This window comes from Excalfactoria chinensis, chromosome 3, assembly GCF_039878825.1.
Source record: "Excalfactoria chinensis isolate bCotChi1 chromosome 3, bCotChi1.hap2, whole genome shotgun sequence".
NCBI classification, from domain to species: Eukaryota; Metazoa; Chordata; class Aves; order Galliformes; family Phasianidae; genus Excalfactoria; species Excalfactoria chinensis.
The window spans coordinates 62,230,455-62,250,126 of NC_092827.1; the positions used below are offsets into that span (position 1 = coordinate 62,230,455).

A 19,672-nucleotide genomic window follows, 5' to 3' on the forward strand; every position below is an offset into this window, starting at 1 on the left:
TAAACAGCAATCAGTTAGGCTACAGTTACAGCCAAATGGTGACTCAGTTAAGCTCAGGTTTGGGATGCTTAACAGACAGTGTAATGCTTGCATCTGAAGTACAGATGTGTACTTAGTTAACTAAGGATAGAAAGCTAGGTATTGATTCCAGCCATTTTTAAGCCGTGTTAAAGGCAGTAGGTTGTTATTGGATTTTATGCTGCTCATTAACTACGCTGAATTCAAGCTGCTTATTAATGCTTTGTCATCCTTTTTGTTGTAGTTTAAATAACTTTAATCTCTACTATACAAGTTTCCTAATCATTTGTCTTTGTGCTATTTTTGTTTTGTTTTCCTCTTAAGCATTCCTTTGATGTATTTGAATCTCAATCCTGGATGCTGTGTCCAAGCAGAGTTAAATAGGATGGTGTAAGACAAACAGAAGAACCAAAAGACCCAAACCCCAGGATATCACTTACTGATTTCAGGTTGTCCCTTTATTACAGCCTGGTCTCCCACTCCTCTTGAGTTGGAAAACAGTTCTGATGTTTGTGGCTGAGAACAAAACTGAAGCAGATCAGCTGTCAAGAGTTTACTAGGCCTCCACATTCAAACCCCTTCCATCTAATAGCAGGTAGAGATCAAGTGTGGGGAGAAAGGGGATTGATTCCATATTTTATGTCCTAGTCACTATTTATGCTGATACTTGCAAAGCTTTAAATGCAAAGAAATCCCATAAAACTCACTTTTAGCTGTATTTGTGTATTTGGACTTTGTATACCTGCTGACATTTTATGTTAATCTGACCTCATCTTACAATGTTGATGTTCTGTTTGCATTGATGACCTCAAATTGAAATCAAATATTGTGTGAAGAATGACGTTATTGGCATATGGGCCAGCTGATAAACTAGGTATCTTAGTGCCACCTTTGTACACCAACGTTAGTTGTCCTCTAATAAATGCCTATTCTTTACCCAACACATTGTATTTTTGCCTAGCTGTAAGCTGGACATTTTGTTCAGAAGGATACCATGAAAAACAGTATCAAAAGCCTTGCTGAAATCCTCCTACACGATTACATCAGCTGGCTTCCCATGGTCAACTAACTTTAATTATCTCAGTCTTCTTTTATGATGAAGTTACCCATCTAGTTACAGGTATGAAGATGGAGAAAAGTCTGGAGGGCGACGTGTATGAGAAATAGTAAGGCCCCTTGGTTTGCTCAGCGCAGAGCAGAGGAGCTGAGGGGAGGCCTCATGGCAGCTATATCTCCTCATAGGGGGTGGAAGGGCAGGGTGGAAGTGTAGTCTTCTCACACTGTTGTCCTCCCATGTTGCCCCACCTTGTGTCTGGTGGCCACGTATTTTATGTTTCCACCTAAGCCCGAGAAGATCCCTGCTCAGCCAAGCCGACCTTCTGCCCCACCTGCGTGATTTCTAACACATGATTTCAGAGCTGCCTGTTCCTGTGCTCTGAGGAGGTGGCTCTTGAAAGTTTACCAGCACTGATGGATCCCAAAGCCTTCAGAAGCAGTTTCCCGGGGCACCTTGCTAACCAGTTTCCTGAGCAGCCCGAAGTCTGCTCCCCCCACATCCAAGTGAAGCACTGGAGAGTTTTCCTATCACCAAAGACTTCCAACTTGGCTACTTGATGGTGGTCCCTTTGGCCAAGATGGCTGTCTATGGCCAGTTCAACGATGGGACCCTGTTTACAAGCAACTAATCCAGAAGGACACCTTCCTCGCCAGCTCCCTTAGTGCCTGTACCAAGAAGTTATCATCGGGGTATCCTGGCGCTGGGAAACTGCTCTGCAAAGCAACGGCCGTGACTCAGCACGGGAGGAGTAAGGGCTGGAAAGCTCAGCTATGAAACAGGCCGTTGTTTTCAGCCCACCCACCCTTTTTTCCTCAAACCTCGGCTGCCTCCTCCGAGCGGCGATGGCAGCTCCTCCCTCCATTCTAGCCCTGCTCCCTCCGGCGGGGACCGGCCCCCACCGCCTCCCGCCCTGCAGCAGGCGAGGGGCGGCGCCGACAACACGCGAGGGGCGGCCCCGGCTCCGGTCCCGGCTCCGTGCACACTCGCTGACGATCGTCGCCTCAGCTCCGTCGCCGCCGCCATGAGCGCCGATCCTATCGTGTTCGTCGCGGCCGTCCGGACCGCTATCGGTGAGAGGCCGGGCGACGGGTGACCCTCCGGGGCCGGGTGTCCCTCCGGGGCCGGGTGCCCGGTGGGCGCGGCGTGGCCGGGGCTGCGGGCGGTGACGGCTGTCCCCTCTCTCCCCTCCAGGCTCCTTCAACGGCGCGCTGTCCGCGCTGCCCGCGCACGAGTTGGCCGCCGCCGTCATCCGCGAGGCGCTGCGGCGGGCCGGGCTGGGCCCCGAGGAGGTGTCGGAGGTGGTGCTGGGCCAGGTGCTGACCGCAGGTAGGGCACGGCCGCGCCCGTTCAAACCTCGGGCGTCGCTTCTCGTGGATGTGACGGTGTGACAAAGGCTGCCCAGGACCCACCTGCGGCATCCCGTGTTTGCTTGCGGATGAAGGAACTACGGCAGGCAGGAAATTGGTCGCTTAGGTGCGGCTGCCTGTTCGTTGTGCGGTGATGTTTAAGCAGTAGGATCACCGGGCAGGCTGTGCTTTAAACAAGAGGAAGAAAATAAAAGAAGCGAATAGTTTAACATCACGTTTAAAGCTGGTTTGGATTTCTGTATGTGTTTAGCTCACTGTATGGTGCATCCTCTGTATCCATTCTTTTGCACACAAAAGAGCTGGCGTCAACTTTGGCCTGGAGGAGATGTAGATGAAGAACATTGTAGCTGAATGTAGTGCTCCTATTCTCTACATCAAGGTTGCAGGCAAGAATGGGAGCTTTTGTGGCTGACCTTGCATAAATGTGCTTTTGGTTTTCAAGGGAGTTTATAGGAGAAACTGTTCTTAACATGCAGAAGGCATCTGAAAGAAACTCTTCAGCTAGCAGCAGTTTAAACACTGTACACATCTTATGCATGTACAACAGGTTGGTGCTGATTTGATGCTCAGTAGTTAATGCTTCATCTCACCCACAGCAAAAGCAGGGTTGCAAATATGAAATATCAGTAGCAAATGGCCCGTGTAATGAAGGAGGTAGCTGAGCTGCAGTGCACAGATTGCTGCCAGAAGCTTTATCTACCAGCTGATAATAGGACAAGCTCTGCATTTTGGGGGAATTGGAGTACAGTCGTAGAAAGTGGCAAGAACTGTGCTTCATTTCAAGAGTGTGCAAGGTCATCTCCTGTCTGTTCTTACAGGTGCTGGCCAGAACCCAGCTCGGCAGGCGAGTGTTGGAGCAGGAATCCCTTACTCTGTGCCGGCATGGAGCTGTCAAATGATCTGTGGGTCTGGCCTGAAGGCGGTCTGTCTGGGGGCACAGTCCATAATGACAGGAGAGTCCAGTATTGTGGTCGCAGGAGGCATGGAAAGCATGAGCAAGGTAAAGCAAGAGATCACACTCTCATTTTCTGGTTTACTGAGGACAGCAGTAAAGTGATGTTGAAGCCGGGTGTTCCAAGGTTAATGCTTTGGAGGCGGTTTCTGCACCTGAATGTGAATTTACACATGTAAAAGTGGACTTGGTAGCTTTTATTTAATGATTCTGTAGCTACTGTAAAGATGCTGTGCAAACACACGCTACATTTAAAGTTCTATTTTAATTGCCATCTGGCCCTGTAGTGATGAATTACTTGCTTGTAACAGCTGGCAATGAGAGAAGGTTTCTGTGCTGTGAGGGGCTCAAAGAATGAATAACTGGCAATGTTATTCACGTGCAGACTGATCAGTCAATAAGTAATTTGAGCTTGGGAAGGAAGCAAAGTGCTTTCAAGATTTTCAGTTTAAGGTTGTGTCATGGATTGGTGCTTGGGAAGTGATCTAATGCAAAGGCCCACTGGCTTTCTACTGCTGAGGGTGAGATTGGTGCTCCCTGGTAGCAGAGCACAGTGGGAAATATTTAGAAGGATACACGGGCTGTCTTGCCCCACAGTACTGTGATTCTGTCTGTACTGAGGAAACATTTGCTGCTTGGTGATCTGATGCCTGGGAAAAATGCACAGGCCAAGCACCATGCCAGCTATCAGACCTTGGAAGGAGAGACAGAGCAGCCAGCTGGGGAACTCTGTGTTTTGACTGGCCAAGGACCCTAATTTTCCCCTTATTTCTCATTCTATCCTGCAGTGTGAGAAAAGGACTTAAGGTGGGTGGTTTTGGGGGCAGGAGGGGTATGTGTATAAGGGAGTCTGTGAGAAGTAAAGCTGAGCTGGGATTGCTACCTGCAGCTGTCTTGGCTAGTTGCTTATCACTGATAGAAACAATCTAACACCTCCTGAAATACCTTCCTTGCAGGCTCCTCATTCAATTCACATGCGAGCTGGGGTAAAAATGGGAGAGGCTTCCTTGCAGGATACTATAATCCACGATGGCCTTACAGACGCTTTTTATCAGTATCATATGGGTATAACTGGTAAGTGGTGACAGTCCTGAAAATCAAACATTTAACTGGGAAGGTGGGAGAAGAATTCATGCTTAGTGAGTTTCTGAAGCCTGTGCTAAGAAATTTCAAGCTATAGTTAAGTTGTAGTAATGAAAAAGAGAACGAGCCCTAATGCTGAAAAGCATTGAAGACATTGGCATGTAAAACAACCTTTTTGAACTTTCTATATTTTTTCTATCTTAGCTAATAAAATACTGACCTGGAAGGGTCCATATTCAGACTGCTTGGCTTATGCCCATTGGCAGCTCATCTCACTGCACCTCTTTTGCTTCTGAGCAATTTAAATTAACTTCAGAAAAAGTAACCAAATTAATTCCTAACTGAAGCATTCAGCCACACAGGTTTACGGTGGGGAGGAATTAGGTGAAATGTACTGTGGATGCGTGTAGTTTTGCAACCTTGGGTTATTGCGTCCTGGATGGCATAGTCAGCCAACTGCTTGTTGAGAGTTCTGATCTGAGCCAGATAAGCAATTAGAAAAGCTTGTTGGCGTTTGTATTTAGCTTGATTTACCAGTGGGAGGAGATCCTGCACAGAAATGTACACCCGCAAAATGAAATACAGTAGAGAATCATGAGCGGCCAAAACAAGAAGTCAGAGTGAAAACTGTTCAGTGAGTTTAGCCGCTTGCTACAGCAAACATTAATGACAACCTGTGTGCTTTCCACTTTAAAGCTTACAGCTGTAGGAGGTACTGTCAGTAATCTGCGTTTTATTCTAATTTCAGCTGAAAATGTGGCCAATCAGTGGCAAGTCAGCAGAGGGGAACAAGACCAACTTGCTGTACAGTCACAAAACAGGACAGAGGCAGCACAGAAAGCTGGCTATTTTGTTAAGGAAATTGTTCCTGTTCTTGTGCCTTCCAAAAAAGGTAGGTGATAAGTGGATAGCTGCAGCTAATTTTAAAGAAAAAAGATGTCTTCTACTATGTCTCTTCTAATCAGTTGTTTTCCGGTTAGGCAGCCTGATATGTACGTGGTTCCATAAGTCTGTAAGTCTTTGCTCTCTTTTCCAATTTCCAACCCTTATTTTTTGAAATGAGGGAGAAGCGATGCAAATGTGGAATATCCAAATGTAGCTCTATGCAAATACTACTGCTGTCTGTTTTACCAGAGAAGTAATTACAGTCCAGGCCTATGTCACGCTTAACATAGGTTCTCAACTTTGGATGCTGTATTAAAATCAGTATTTTCATGTTGTTACAGAAAACCTAAATCAGTCGTGTTGATATGGCAAGTCTTGACCGCCGAGTAAAATATATATTAAACAGTAGTTAGAATTACTCATTGATTAACTAGGTCCAGTTACGGACATTAGGTGTGCTTCTCTTTAGGTTTGCTGAGGGTTTAAGCAGGCCTCTTATGGCCTAATAGGGCAATTCCTCTGGTCCTTTTGTGAGCTGGATGCAAATCCTGAATTTTTCATGGAGGAACGATGAATCAGCTGTTCAGTGTTTGCACTGAGCAGCTCCTGTGGGAGAAGTTCTGACATTATTAAGCCTTCAGGACTTCCCTGAAACCAGTTTAGATACTGTTTCATGTTACTTGACTGGTCTTTCCAATGATATTCCTACAATAGCCGCCTTCTTGGAGGAGAAGCGGTTCTATTAGGAAGAGCCAGAACAATGAATGTTTTTTTTGTACAGCTAGACAGTATTTTGCTTGTTAGCATTCATTTCACAAAACCCAGCTGGAGGGAGCTTTAATGTGCACTGATCTGTTGGTAAAAAGGAATATGGCATCAATTCCCAATCACCCTGTTGGTTCTGTCAGCTCTGTGTTTAAGGTGTATGTACATGTGACCAGGGTCTCCCGTGAACCTAATGCTCTGCTTTTGCAGGTCCTATAGAAGTTAAAACAGATGAATACCCTCGACATGGGAGCAACTTGGAAGCAGTGGCAAAGTTAAAGCCCTGTTTTCTGACCGATGGAACCGGGACGGTAACAGCAGCTAATGCTTCAGGTTGGTCGGTCGGGTTAAAACTGAAATGGAAAACTGTAATAGCTGTGTGTAGCTTAAGGAAGGGCATGGGAGAGGTGTGGCTACTGTGTGGTCACTACTAGATACGCTTTAAAGGAAGTGGCAGTGTTTGACAACATATGTAGAACTCAAATATAACTGTGGAGAAGGACTTCTTTCCTGAGATGTGTTTTGTTTGCTTGCTTGCCTTCTGTGAAGCAACACAAGTATTTGGACAATAATAGCAATGCTTGATTGCAGTTACCCAGCAAACATACAGCAGCTGTTTGTTGTTTCACAGGTTTAAATGATGGAGCTGCAGCTGTGATTCTAATGAAGAAATCCGAAGCTGCTAGGAGAGGTCTTATGCCTATGGCCCGGATTGTATCTTGGGCTCAGACGGGTATAGATCCATCTATAATGGGAGTAGGGCCCATTTCAGCAATAAAGAAAGCTGTAAGTAATTGTTTATCTGTCTGTCCATTACTAAAATAATAATAATAATAATAACAACTTGTAATTTCCTTTCATTTTTTGGAGATGCCAACTCACTGAAAAAGAATCTGTAGATGTAAGTGTAGCATTTGGAACATAATGTAGTCAAGTTTATAGGCCTCCTTGATCACTTAGGAGCATGAAGATCAAATTTAATGGAGGAGTATACTGACCTAATCTGGAGATGACTTGGTTCTGCCATAACATGGTTCTGATCCTTTGTCTGGCCAGGTTCATATTCATACTATTACCTAGTTGTGTTTGCAGTAGTGCGTGCTGAAAGGATGAGCAGTGAGTGCATCTGCTTTAGCGAATAGTTTTGTCCTTTGTGCTTTGATTTGCCCTACAGAAGTGCTGCTCTGTAAAAGCTCAATTTCCATTCACATGAAATGAATCAAGAAGGTGCATTCCAGAACCACATCTAATGTGCTCGAGCCAGTATTACCTCCACTGATGCACCCTGTGTCCAGTCCCCTAAGCACTTCAATTATGAGAACCTCCTGTGGCACCATGCTGCTTGCTTGTACAGATGTAGCCCATGGCAACCCTAGCTGATTATTTGCTTTTGAACTGCTATTGAAGTCAAGAAGGAGGAGAGCGCTCTCCCACAGCTGATAAGGATGGGTCTCCTTTAGTATCCCCTTCCGAGTTTTATTTATGCCGTGCAGACCTTATTTTGTTAGTCTTTGAGATGTCCTGGTTAGTAACACAGCAACCTAGTGTGGTCACACAGCCTCTGTGGCTTTTCATGGGAAGCATTTCTTAATCCGACCTGTTCTTCCAAATCAGTGCCATAAATGCTGGGGTATTTTTGTACGCGCAATGCATGTTTTCAGTTTAAACTGTAGGATAGGCAATCACGGACATGTATTTAGCTCTACCTAAAGTACTCTGAAAAAGGGCACTTCTTAATATGGACTTTGTAATAACGTGCATAATGAAATACTTCCCACCCGCCCAATGAGTTTGCTTCAGAGCTTCTTAGTAGCGGTTTCTCTGGGGAGCGACTAAGCTGTGCTGCTTAGTGCTGCACTTTCTCAGGAGGTTGGGTAGGTTGGCTCTTTTACCCAGCGTGTATCCAGTACGAAGAGGCCCCTCATCCTTGACTAGGGAGAGATGTGTCAGTTGGCCGAGCTGGTTGCAAAACGTTGCAAGTGATTCTGCTGATAAAGCATTGCTGTTAGAAACAGCCAGTGGAAGTAAATATTTAAATGCAGAGAACAGGCCTGAGCCTGTACCGAAGTAGGCAATTAAGCCACAAGTTTCTTGTTTGAAAGCATTTATCAAACTGTCTTCTCAAATGGCACCTTGAAAGCTTTGAATGGCAGCTTCTCATTAAAGGCAGGATAGCGGAGCTATTACCCAATGCCCATCACTAATGGTCATTTCAGGAATGAAACACCTGCATTGAAAAACCGTGTTAGCCATTCGGAATCTCTAACAAAATCAGACTTGTCTTTGTAAAAACTTGCTTTTAATCAGCTAAAAGGTACTTCTGAAAACATCGTTTGTTCTGCTAAGGGCACCATGCACAGTTTGACTCCCTGCAGTTGTTAACAGCACCAACAGCTGTGAAACATTAACCTGCATGTTTTACCAACAGCAAACACATTGGACTTCTTTTTTTTGCAGACACCATGAAATGATGTTGTCAGTTGTCCTCAAGAGAACCACAGCTATGAAAAAAACCTTTATTTTCCTTTGGCTTTTTAATAGTGGTGAATCTGTATCACTGATACGAGTCTCATTGACAGCTTCCTCGGGTGCTGAGGAAAACATAGAAAAGCTTCTACTAAAGTTTCTGTTTTGTTCTCTCAGATTGAGAAAGCCAGCTGGACTCTGGACCAAGTTGACTGGTTTGAAATTAATGAAGCCTTTGCATCACTATCGATTGCAATAGCAAGAGAACTGAAAGTAAATCCAGAAAAGGTAATAAACGAATGAGGTCTTGTTTTCTCAATTCTGTTTGGATTGTATTCAGAGTTGAACAGCACCATAGTCAGTTTCACATTAGACATTTCCTTCAGCTACTCAGCTGTAGGCCTGCTTTGTAGCAGGCAAATTGTTTCCTACCGGACTAGGCAACAGCTTTCTTCTGGTAGCAGTGTATGTAGCTAAGACTGAAACGTATTTGTCAGTTTCCTTCCAGGAATGCTAAGAATTGCAGTTATTACTCTCTCCTCCCTAAGTTCACACTAGCTACTACCATTAACAGCTACAGAGAATAAAAATGGATGACTGGATGGGCAACTTGGGGAAGAAATGCTAATTTGTAGCAGCTTTTACACCAAGGACCTAGTGTTCCTTGAGGTGGAGCACATGACTTTAGTCACTTCTGGAGACTACTCAGTGATGTCATTGATGCCAAAACTCAAGCAAGCTAAAGGACTCCTGAACCTGACCTTATGCTTTTTTCTCCCCTTCAGATCAACAGCCAAGGTGGAGCTATTGCTCTGGGTCACCCTCTGGGTGCCTCCGGATGCCGCATCCTTGTGACTCTGCTACACACACTGGAACGAACAGGTGGAAAACGTGGTGTTGCTGCTCTCTGCATAGGAGGAGGAATGGGAATAGCTATGTGCGTTGAGAGATGAGCAACTGCCTCAGAGCTTACTACCAACCTTCTAATCATGCGACTTACATGTTTTTGTTTTCCCCGCAATTACAGAGGCTTACTACAATGCTTTTTGTTCTCATTCATCATTGTCTTGTCAACTAAAGATTCCTGGTTACTACACAGTAATTTCTACTTCTTAAAATAAATTTTTCTGCAAAAAAAAAGAGCAGCGTTCAACCACTTGTTTTATTAACATTTCAGTTACAAGAGTGGGAAGTGTAGGTTAGATAAACATAAATAAAGCCTAATTATTCTTCAAGTGCTCCAGAGTGAACCGCATCTTCATAGCACCCTCTGTCCTCTTTAGGTTCGGGGTGCAGTTTGATAAGATCATCAATTCGAAGAATAGTAATTGCAGCTTCTGTTGCAAACTTCAAGCTCTTAGTTTTGACCATGGTTGGTTCAAAGACACCAGCTTGCTTATTATCGCGAGGCTTCCCGTTGACCAAGTCAAGACCGATCCTGGAAAGAAGAACTCTTATCATCAGATGGAAAGGCAGAAAAAGTAGAAATCAATCTGGAGTCTTATCATTTCATTAATACTAGGTCCTGCTAACACACACGTAGGAACTGAATTCTCCCTCTGATCTTCAGTTCTAACCTACACCATTTTGCTCCCTAAGCTGCCAGAAGAGTTTTCCACGTGACTCACCCACCGCCCTGGGGATACTTGCCATTTCAGGTTTTTGCGATCGGGATTAACTTGAGCCTCATTATGGAATGCTCTCAACTTCGCAACGAGATCTGTAGCATCCTGAGCAGCATTTACTGCCAACGTATTTGGAATTATTAAGAGGGATCTTGCAAATTCTGCTATTGCAAGTTGTTCACGCGATCCCTACAAAGAGAGCAAAGTTTTAAAACTAACTGTTGTTAGGGAATTAAAAAAAACAAAGCACAGCCACGATGAAGACAACAGGTCAAACCATGCAGAACATCTTTCACATTTAGTCTAACCATCAGAAAAAGTAATTCACGTTTTCTAATGATTCTGTAAAACGAGTACATTTTCAAGAACCACCAAACTGCCTTCTGGTAGAATACAGAATATTCACACTGTCCTAAGAAAGCACGTGTGCGCTGTTACTTGTCTGAGTGAGACTTACCATACTTGTTGCATAATTCTCAAGATAGATTGAAAGCGCTGCCTCTACAGCACCACCACCTGGAACAACAGACTTGGATTCCAGTACTCTTTTAACAACACAGAGAGCATCATGTATAGACCGTTCCATTTCATCACACATGAAGTCATTAGCTCCTCGTAAAATGATCGATGCTGAAGTACGAGCCTTTGTGCTGTGGAATAAAGGAATAAGACAGCTTTGGTGAAAAAGAAATACAAATCCAGACTCCTCTCGCTAAACGTTCTTCTTATAAAAACAAGCTCAGTGGAGCCAGATTTTTCTCAGCTTTTAGAAGTTCTACCTTACTACTGTTATGCTTCCCTGCAGAGTATGTCTATTGTGGCATACTAAGTCAATAGCTTATGTTCTACTAGGTAAGAACCTATATTGAGATGCAGTCCTTTAGAGGAAGATACACAAAAAGCAGACACTTTAATCAATGTAGCATTTCTGGTGCCAGGACAATTGAGGAATAGGAGGGAGAGTACAGGAGAAAGCAGAGCGCTCTTCTGCATAGCCATTAAGTGAGATCATGAGCAGTACGTGCAGTCATACAACTGCTTAAGTGCCACAGCCAGAACATTTGATTCCCTCAGAAACAGCTACAAAAAGAGACTACAGTAAGTTGAATACTGAGATCAGAAGCGGTCAGTATGCAAGTGTGTTCTTGTTAAAGAAACTACGACAAACCAAATGTTAAGTACAGCCTATCTAACAATGAGATTGATACATTATGTTTGACATAACAGCTGTCCAGCTCCAGCAGACAAGATGAAATACTGTTACTTTCACCTCTCGTACACAGTGGACTTTCTTTCCCCTGCTTATAACCACTCACGGCTCCGAGATAGAATGGCAACAAATAAATGAGATTTTTATCTCAAATCCAAGAGAAAACCGTGCACAAAATTGCATACTCTAAAGGTGGTCCTTACTTCTTGATTAAGATCAGTTCATCATCACAGATTCTCTCTTGAATCACCTCTTCTGCCTGCCCCAGCATTAGTGCCTCAAAGCTTTCTTCACCTTCGAGGTTTGCAAGGGTTGAACATATGGTTGCTTTAACAAACAAACAAGATGTGAAATTAGTATTCAGTACCAATACATTCTTTGCCAGCTTTCCAGAAGCCGCACATGGAAAGAACATCAGAAACACAAATACGAGCAGAATGAGCAAAATTAAGTGAACGAAATCAACAGCACCTCTCAGGTAGCAAAAGTTCATTTTCACACAGCAATGAGACTTAATGCATTTTGTCAGAGCTGCTGGTTTTGCTCCATTTTTACAGCACTTATTTTACTAAGAACCAGTCTTGTACTTTACTGTTAATGAAAATACTTTCTTAAACAGTTAAGAACTGACAGAAAATACGCACAGGGCCAGATTTGTTTTTGCCATTTAATTACGCAGTAAATGCTGCAGCAGTTCTTCATTCATCTTGAACTATTTATAGAATACTTTTCCCCAGCACAAAGCAGCATCTATTTTTCCACACCGTAAACCTTCCTCGGGCAATCCCTTCAACCACCTACTCCGATGCTCACTCAAAAGAAACAGTGAAGTAAAAACACCACAGGAGTGGCTCAGCTATCCTCATCCTCTCTTTGCAGAGCCTGCATGGCTAAGAAGCCATACTTCCCAAGATTAGTTACAGCACATTTTACTTGAAAAGCATTTTCACACACACATACCTCCCGATGCCTTAGCGATACGCTTGAGATCCTTCTTTACAACTCTTCGTACTGCCATGGCACCAGCATCAACGAAGTATTTCAGACACATGTCATCAATACCTCCAGTGGTTAGAATAACGTTGGCACCGGTGGCCAAAATCTTCTGGATCCTTTCTTTTGTGATATCTGATTCTCTGCAAGGGCAAAGTAAAAAATTACAAACACAGATTCAGAAGCTTGCAATTAAGTTCCGATAACCAATGCCTTGAGATCTTCATGCAGAGCTCTGCAAGAAGGAGCCACTACACAAGCGTAAGTGGATTTCTTTGATTGGACTTAAGACTAAGTTCTGCCTCCAGAAATAAACTTTTTTTTTTCCCCAATTAATGTGTGTTATTTGTTGGGAGACATCAACTTTTTAAACACTTCTGTTGCTTGTATTCAGTCAAAATTACATCAAGCCACCAGAACTGAAGAGATCAAATAATCCACTACAATCCCACTGGTTGTTATTGAACCTTGCACACACCTTTGCCTTATCTGGTCCAGCTTCTCGGGGTCTGTGATAACAACCTGAACACCAAGCTTCATTTTTGCTTTCTGCAGGCTGAAGTCAAGGCACGCAATTTTTGCATTAACTATTCTTTTTGTCATACCTGAGGACAGAGAAGGGAAGAAGGAAAAAGGCTGCTGTCAAACTGTGCTAACAGACTCTCAAGTTTACATTACAAAATAGCACTGCTTTTACATCTCGGATATCTATTCAATTTGATTTTTCAGTCTCCAGTTCTGAGTATATACAGAAGTACTAACAGAGACCTCAGTGACAGAAATACATTTTAAAGTCCCTAGTATAAGCTCAGTTTCTTTTCACTGGATGCCTATTCTGAAAACACAAACATCCACAATAACTAACCCATCAGTTTTACATACTTTAAAGTTACTTAATCACAAGACAACTCTAATAAACGTAGCACCTCTATGAAAACTGACATTGGCTCTCAAGAAGGGAGGTACTTGTATTCTCAAAGGCTATAGAGTTACCATGTCAACACCCAGCAAAACAAACTGTTACAAATATTTTGAGTATCCTACTAGCTTCCAAACTCTACTCTAGAAACTACTCAGAAGTGGTAACATTTCTTGCTTTTTCTCTTATCACCCTGGAATTGAAAAACCTGAAGTTCCACAACCAATGCAGTCAAGTAGGAAGATCCATGCAGAGAGAGTACCAAATTCACACAAAAGCTTTATGAAGCAGCGTGTTCTTACCCTGTGAGCCCACTACACAGTTCAGAGCGTAACCATTCACAAGAATGCTCTCTTTTTGGCTGCGGCCGTGTGCCTTCAAAACATTAACTGAGTTGATTGGATACCGAGCCTGCCCCTTCTGGTCTGTGTATTTAACTGCCATTGCAGCATCCACCACCATATTTGCAAAGAAATCACCATCACTAAAATGCAGTTAAGGCTTAAACTGAAGATGAAAACTACCGTTATGCTTATAGAACGGAGAAAGGAAAACAAAAAGCTAACCTTTTTACATTTATTTACATTTACTTCTATTTTAGCTTTTTTTTTTTTTAGAATTCAAAGTTGAAACGGTAGGAAAACAAAGGTTAAGAATACAGGTTTTTCTGACTATCAAATAAAACACAACCTTCTTTCCTGCAGTTTCACTCCCCCGGATAACCCAACTTCTGAGTTCTCCCATTCATGCAGTTCTTTTGCATAGGCCACTAGCACAAGGCACTAGGAAAGAACAAATTAAGACAGTTGTATCTATTATGATGTCCCTATCCAGGTTCAAATACTTTGGAAAGGTCTGAACATGCCTTCCCATAGCAATACCAGTGAAATGATTTTTGCACCTTTGGTATGAAAGGGAGAATACTCTATCATTTTTCTGCTGCCGTGAAGGAAAGCAGCCTAACTGATCAAGCTCTCCCAACACGTAAACAACTGAAACAAGTTAAAGGATACATTCCTATAATTTTCGAGGACATGGATGTTTTAGCAGCATTAATTAGGCATTCCCTGCCTAACTCGTCTGTGTTAATAACAAGGTTTTCATTGATGTAGCGAACTGCTTCCCTGTAGAATAAAGATACAATATCAATTAAAAATGCCACCCTTGCAAAAGACAGAAGTGTCATACCCTCAGTTACACAGAAATTAAATCAATTGCTCTTCTCAGCCACTAAGAGGACATTTTTATGCAATGGAACACAAATACAGAATTAAAACTACAATGAAATGAGTGCATCCACTTTGCACAAAAATCTTCGTTAACGCAGTTATAAAACTGGAAATAAACAAAAAGCACGCAGTTATTGTACCTGAAAATGCAATACATTTCAATTCTATCAGTTTCTTACTTGCAAGCAAGTCGGTATCCACCAATAATGGAGGTAGGATGGATTTTCTGTTTGACAAGCTCGTCAGCATTTTTTAGAAGTTCTGCAGCAATGATTACCTGTTTGAAATACAAACACCAAACATACGTATTTCATACAACCAAAACAACTACTTGCTATCGTACAGCAGAGAAGTACAATCCCCAATGGTTCAATGTCTTCTCAGCACAAACAACAACTTAAACCGTGTTTTCTGAGCTCGGGGAAGAAGTCATCCAGTTTTAAACAGCATCAACATTTTCAATTCCCTGAAACATGTTATTACACTCAACATTCTTACCCATTAGCCTCAGGCATTTTACTTTCTCAGTGTTTAGAAAGCAAGAATATCAATTCAGAAACTATCCTTGACTTCGACAAAGGAAAAAGCAGTGAATAAACAACAGTGAGCAAATTCCATTCCAGCATACCAAGTGCATAAGGAAACAAGCATCTATGAAACATAAACACACAACTGCTTGCTTTCTTCTACAGCCCACTTTAAGAAAAACCTGAGATCATGAAACACTGACATTTGTTGCATCTGCCTATGAAACTCTCTGCATACCACTGAGGTTGTCCCATCACCAACTTCTTTGTCTTGTAAGTCTGCCAGCTCACAAAGGACTTTCGCAGCAGGATGTTCAACTTCCAGCAGTTTCAGAATGGTTGCACCATCATTAGTAATGGTCACATCCTAGTTTTTAAAAATCAAGTATTAGTACAAAATATGTGTCTGTTGTTTTCCCTGTTATGTTTCACAACGCTCACAAAACAGGACATTGATTTTTCTTTTTAGTGTTTTATGAAATGGCTACTTATATCAAAGGTTTATTGCTGCTTTCTAACCAAGTGACCCATTGTTACGAGGGCAGAAATAAAGGAAGTGATACAGCATGAACCGCCTGAATATATTATTTTACTGACATTCTTCTCCTCCCACTCCCTCTCCACACAACACAAAGACCAAACAGGTACATGAACGTGAGACCAAGGAATTACACAAGGTGGAAGCACTGCTACAAGAATTAAAAGCTTCCTAACATTTCCCACTTCGCTTACTTACCCCAATATCATCCACCAACATCTTATCCAGCCCAACTGGCCCCAGGGAACTTTTCACAATGTTGGCAATAGCGGATGCAGCAGTAACTGCATAAATGAAAAGAAAAAAAGATTTTAGAAAACCAAAAGCACGAGAAATCTGTGCTTTAGAAACTTTAGATAAAGTAAACTAACTCAGGATCGTGTTTCAATCTAGTTTGGTTTACAGGTATTAAGCTGTATGAAATACATGCAGCATGTACCAATGTAGGCACAGACCCATGGTACAACCATATAACATAAGATGTATAACAACTAATAATGTATATCTTTGCCTCAGTTAGGTCTGTAAGAAGCATAAAATACTTGAAGTCATGAAAGTCAGAAGTGAGGGGCCATCGGGCACTTAAATAATAATGGAACATCCAAGGTAGCAGCTTGTTCACGTGATGTTCTGCCAACTTCATATAGGAAAAAGATACAATCAACCTTTTCCTTCAGACCGTGGCAAGGTTTCCTCTATCCCACAAGCATAGCCACTTCCTCTGGAGATTGAAAAAGTGGTAGTATAATGGGAATAGCTGCAATGCAGGCCCTCACTTCGAGTTTCAAACAGGATTACTACTGCTCTTCAGAGGAGCTTTTTACAGAAGCTACCGTCGTGTAGCATCTCAGACTGGATCTTAATCTGGACCTTAAGTGTACATCAGATCCGTACAACCCTCACGATCAACAGAAAGCAACTCCTCGTCTTCTTTTCTTTTCCCCTTGTCAGAAGTACAGACTATCCCGTGATGCGTAGCCTTCCCCGAAGGACGAACGGCAAAACCCCCCCACACACACACACACCCACACACCCAGGCCGGCAGCCGCCCGCCCTCACGGAGGCAGCACCCTTACGGAGCGGCAGGCCCAGGGCGGGGAAGCACATGGCTACCGCCATGTTACTACCGCCATGTTACTACCTCCGTGCTCTCTCCCCGCTCAGCGGGCTCCGCCGGGCGCACGCGGCCGTTACCGTTCTGCGTGCGGATGGTGTCTCCGCTGGTCCGTTCGCCGAACACAGCCAGGGGTCCCTCCATCGCCGCCATCTTCCCGCCAGGCCGCGGCGCGAGAAGCAGCCGGAGCGCCGAGCCGCAGAATGGCCAACGGGCCGCTATGGATGCCGGGAACTCCGCCCGAGACGGGCGCGGGCAGGCCGCGCGCTGAAGGGGCGGGGCTGTAGCCGCCCGTCCAATCCGGGTGCGCGGTGCAGCCCAGTCTCAAGCCGTGATTGGTCGTTGCGGTCGAACAAAGCCACTGGACCGGAGGAGAGCCGGCAGCGCTTCTAGGAGGTTCTAGAAACTGGGGCGGCGCGAGGCTGCCTTGCGCATGCGCGCCGACTGCCGTCCGAGTGCCGTTGGGGGCCGCTGGCTGTGGCAGACCTTGCTGCAGCTGGGGATGGCTGGCTGCGGCCGCGCAGGGCCGCTCTGCCACGGACTGCGGGTGGAAAAGGGGTCCAAACCTAACGCCGATCGCGTGGTGTGGCATTCCTATGCTTTCGCCTATGGTCTTACGTGTTACTTCGCTTTTTAAGGGAATTCACTGCTCACTTAGTCGCAAAACCAAGATTTGTATTGTTTCAGCCCCTACTTTCTTTTCTAGCCATAGACAAGGGCCACAAGAGGCCAGCACTCAAAGCCCGCTACCCCTCCGGGGCTGCCCCGTTAGCCCGCAGCCGCACGCCGCCAACACGGAAAGGGCGTGCTACGACCAGAGCGACAGGGCCCCGTGGGCGGAACTGCTCCCCGGAAGTGCTCCTCGGCTTCCGGGGGAAGGTGCCGCCCTCACCCAAGATGGCGGTGCCCAGTGCTCTCTGAGCTCCCGGAAGGTGACTGTCGCCTGAGGTCGTGGCGGGCGCCGGCTGTCCATGGCGCTGTGCGGTCGCGGCTGCACGTTGCTGGCGGCTGGCCGGCTCCGGGCGCGCGGAGCGGGTAAGATCGAGTGCTCTGCCACTCTCCAAAGCAGCCTTCTCCGGTAGGAGGCGTCGCTTCCCCTGTGCTGCCGGGTCGGCTGCCTCGGCTGCTCCGTCCCGCCGCCGGTAACGGATGCCGTATTGTTCCTAACTTCTTTTGGTTTCGTTTGTTTGTTCAGTCCCTTCTTTATTTTTATTCCTGCTTTCCTTTAAGGTTTCCGTTATGCATCAACAACTACAGCTGGCCTCAAAGCTGAGAGTGAAATAGACACGAGGGAGAATGAGATTGTTTCCCCAGAGTTCACCAACAGGAACCCTCGGAACCTGGAGCAGTTGGCACTCGCGAGGAAGGAGCGTGGCTGGAAGACAACATGGCCAAAGCGTGAATTCTGGCACAGGTGAGTCAGAAGGTCAATAGAGGAGGCGAAGACTCCTAAATAAATAAGAATTACAAACATATATTCTATGTGTAATTGCCATACGTTGTACTTCTTGGGTTATTGAATGAGTTAACCTTTCTGCTGTTTCTTAATTGATAGATACCTTTATGTTCAGAGAGTGATAGATTATCATCACACAAAAGTTGATCAAATATTGATATTTAATATCATTATTTTCTTCTTGAGAGAACAACTACGTGCAGTTCATTCACATCTGGAAATCTGTTTTTTTCCAGATAGCGCAATAGAAAATACCGTGCTGTTAATAGACTGTAGTTGTTATGGCTTAGCAGCACTGATTGTCCTCTTTCCAATCCTGACAGTTTGCTCCCAGCTGTATAGTAACAGGCTACAAGAGGCTGTATGACACAAAACTGAGGTTGCTTTTCAGCTGGAGCAGTTCCCCCGTGCAGACAGCAGCACAGCGTTGTACAGATGCACAGTGCTTGACTTTGGGCTGAGTGCGTGTGAAGCACTATATTTGGGCACGTGATTACTGAAAAGTCACTCTTGGAACTACAGTCTCTTTAACTGGTCAAAGGAGTCCTGTTTTATGTCCAAATAGAGTAAGAAAAAAAGCCTGCCAAGTTAATAAAAGCAATATGAAGAAATCATTATATTAATAGTTCCAGTGCACCAAATGCTATCTCATAAGGCAAATAACTTCAGTTACTTACCGTATATCAGTGCATTCTCTCTTTAGGCCTGGGAAAGACGTCATACTGCGTGTTCCATTTTTCCCTCACCCAGGTTACGGCTGGAGCGGACACAGCATTATGTAGAAGCCTTTGTGGAACGCAGTAATGGCAACGTTGTGTTATCTGCCTCTACTCGAGAGTGGGCTATAAAGAGGCACCTGTACAGTCCTAAGGGCGTCACAGCTTGCAGAAACCTTGGCCGTGTTATGGCACAGCGCTGTTTGGAAGCAGGGATCAACTTTGTGAACTTTAAAGCTGTTATTCCTTGGGAGCATCGTTGTGACTCGGCAAGTATTTGTCTCCTTGTACTTCCATTTGCCCTTTTTCCCATTTCTAAGCACTGATTTATGTCCAAAAGGTAGCCTTGACAAGCTACACGCACTATGTCCGTGGTGATGTTTGGGTGCTGACTGCTTTCTCTCTATTCGCATCTCTTGTCTGTCCAACAAGATCCAGGCATTTGAAAAAGCGATGACGGAGGGTGGTGTCGTTCTGCGGGAGCCGCTGAGAATCTACCAATAACACAGAGACCATCGGGACAGCTTCCAAGGAACAGCACTCGCTTCCTTAGGTGTGGGTCCAGGCACAGCCAGGGATTGGAAATGGAAGGAGATGGAACACGGTGCAACGTGGCATCTAATAATAAAATATTTGTAGATATACAGAAGTGTCTCATTCCTGATTATCGTACCAACGCTGTTCTTCTAAAAGTGGAATGGAACAGTCACGGTTCAGCTGTATCACTTTGGTCCCTGTACATCTTATGTAGC

General features: G+C 44.4%; 3 protein-coding genes and 1 non-coding gene across 4 annotated transcripts; 2 read left to right on the forward strand and 2 right to left on the reverse strand.

The window, feature by feature from the left end:
* The first annotated feature begins 1,885 nt into the window (after positions 1–1,885).
* ACAT2 (acetyl-CoA acetyltransferase 2) lies at positions 1,886–9,724 on the forward strand. The gene is made up of 9 exons (XM_072333625.1): positions 1,886–2,145; positions 2,267–2,401; positions 3,261–3,442; positions 4,351–4,468; positions 5,226–5,369; positions 6,338–6,460; positions 6,759–6,913; positions 8,771–8,881; positions 9,379–9,724. Exons 1-9 carry the CDS (start codon positions 2,097–2,099, stop codon positions 9,544–9,546), a joined length of 1,185 nt encoding a protein of 394 aa, XP_072189726.1. The 5' UTR covers positions 1,886–2,096; the 3' UTR covers positions 9,547–9,724.
* A 12-nt stretch (positions 9,725–9,736) lies between these two features.
* Positions 9,737–17,010, reverse strand: TCP1 (t-complex 1). The gene is made up of 12 exons (XM_072333623.1): positions 16,829–17,010; positions 15,833–15,918; positions 15,335–15,463; positions 14,749–14,846; positions 14,354–14,464; positions 13,643–13,824; positions 12,900–13,026; positions 12,389–12,564; positions 11,632–11,755; positions 10,676–10,868; positions 10,244–10,407; positions 9,737–10,031 (listed from the first exon to the last, which is right to left on the reverse strand). The coding sequence occupies exons 1-12, from the start codon at positions 16,899–16,901 to the stop codon at positions 9,818–9,820; spliced, it is 1,677 nt and encodes a 558-aa protein (XP_072189724.1). The 5' UTR covers positions 16,902–17,010; the 3' UTR covers positions 9,737–9,817.
* LOC140250857 (small nucleolar RNA SNORA29) lies at positions 16,254–16,389 on the reverse strand. The gene has a single exon (XR_011903312.1). It is a non-coding gene; the product is annotated as a small nucleolar RNA SNORA29 (small nucleolar RNA).
* A 167-nt stretch (positions 17,011–17,177) lies between the features above and the next one.
* MRPL18 (mitochondrial ribosomal protein L18) lies at positions 17,178–19,558 on the forward strand. The gene is made up of 4 exons (XM_072333626.1): positions 17,178–17,783; positions 17,979–18,162; positions 18,955–19,189; positions 19,353–19,558. Exons 1-4 carry the CDS (start codon positions 17,720–17,722, stop codon positions 19,422–19,424), a joined length of 555 nt encoding a protein of 184 aa, XP_072189727.1. The 5' UTR covers positions 17,178–17,719; the 3' UTR covers positions 19,425–19,558.
* Positions 19,559–19,672: the final 114 nt, after the last annotated feature.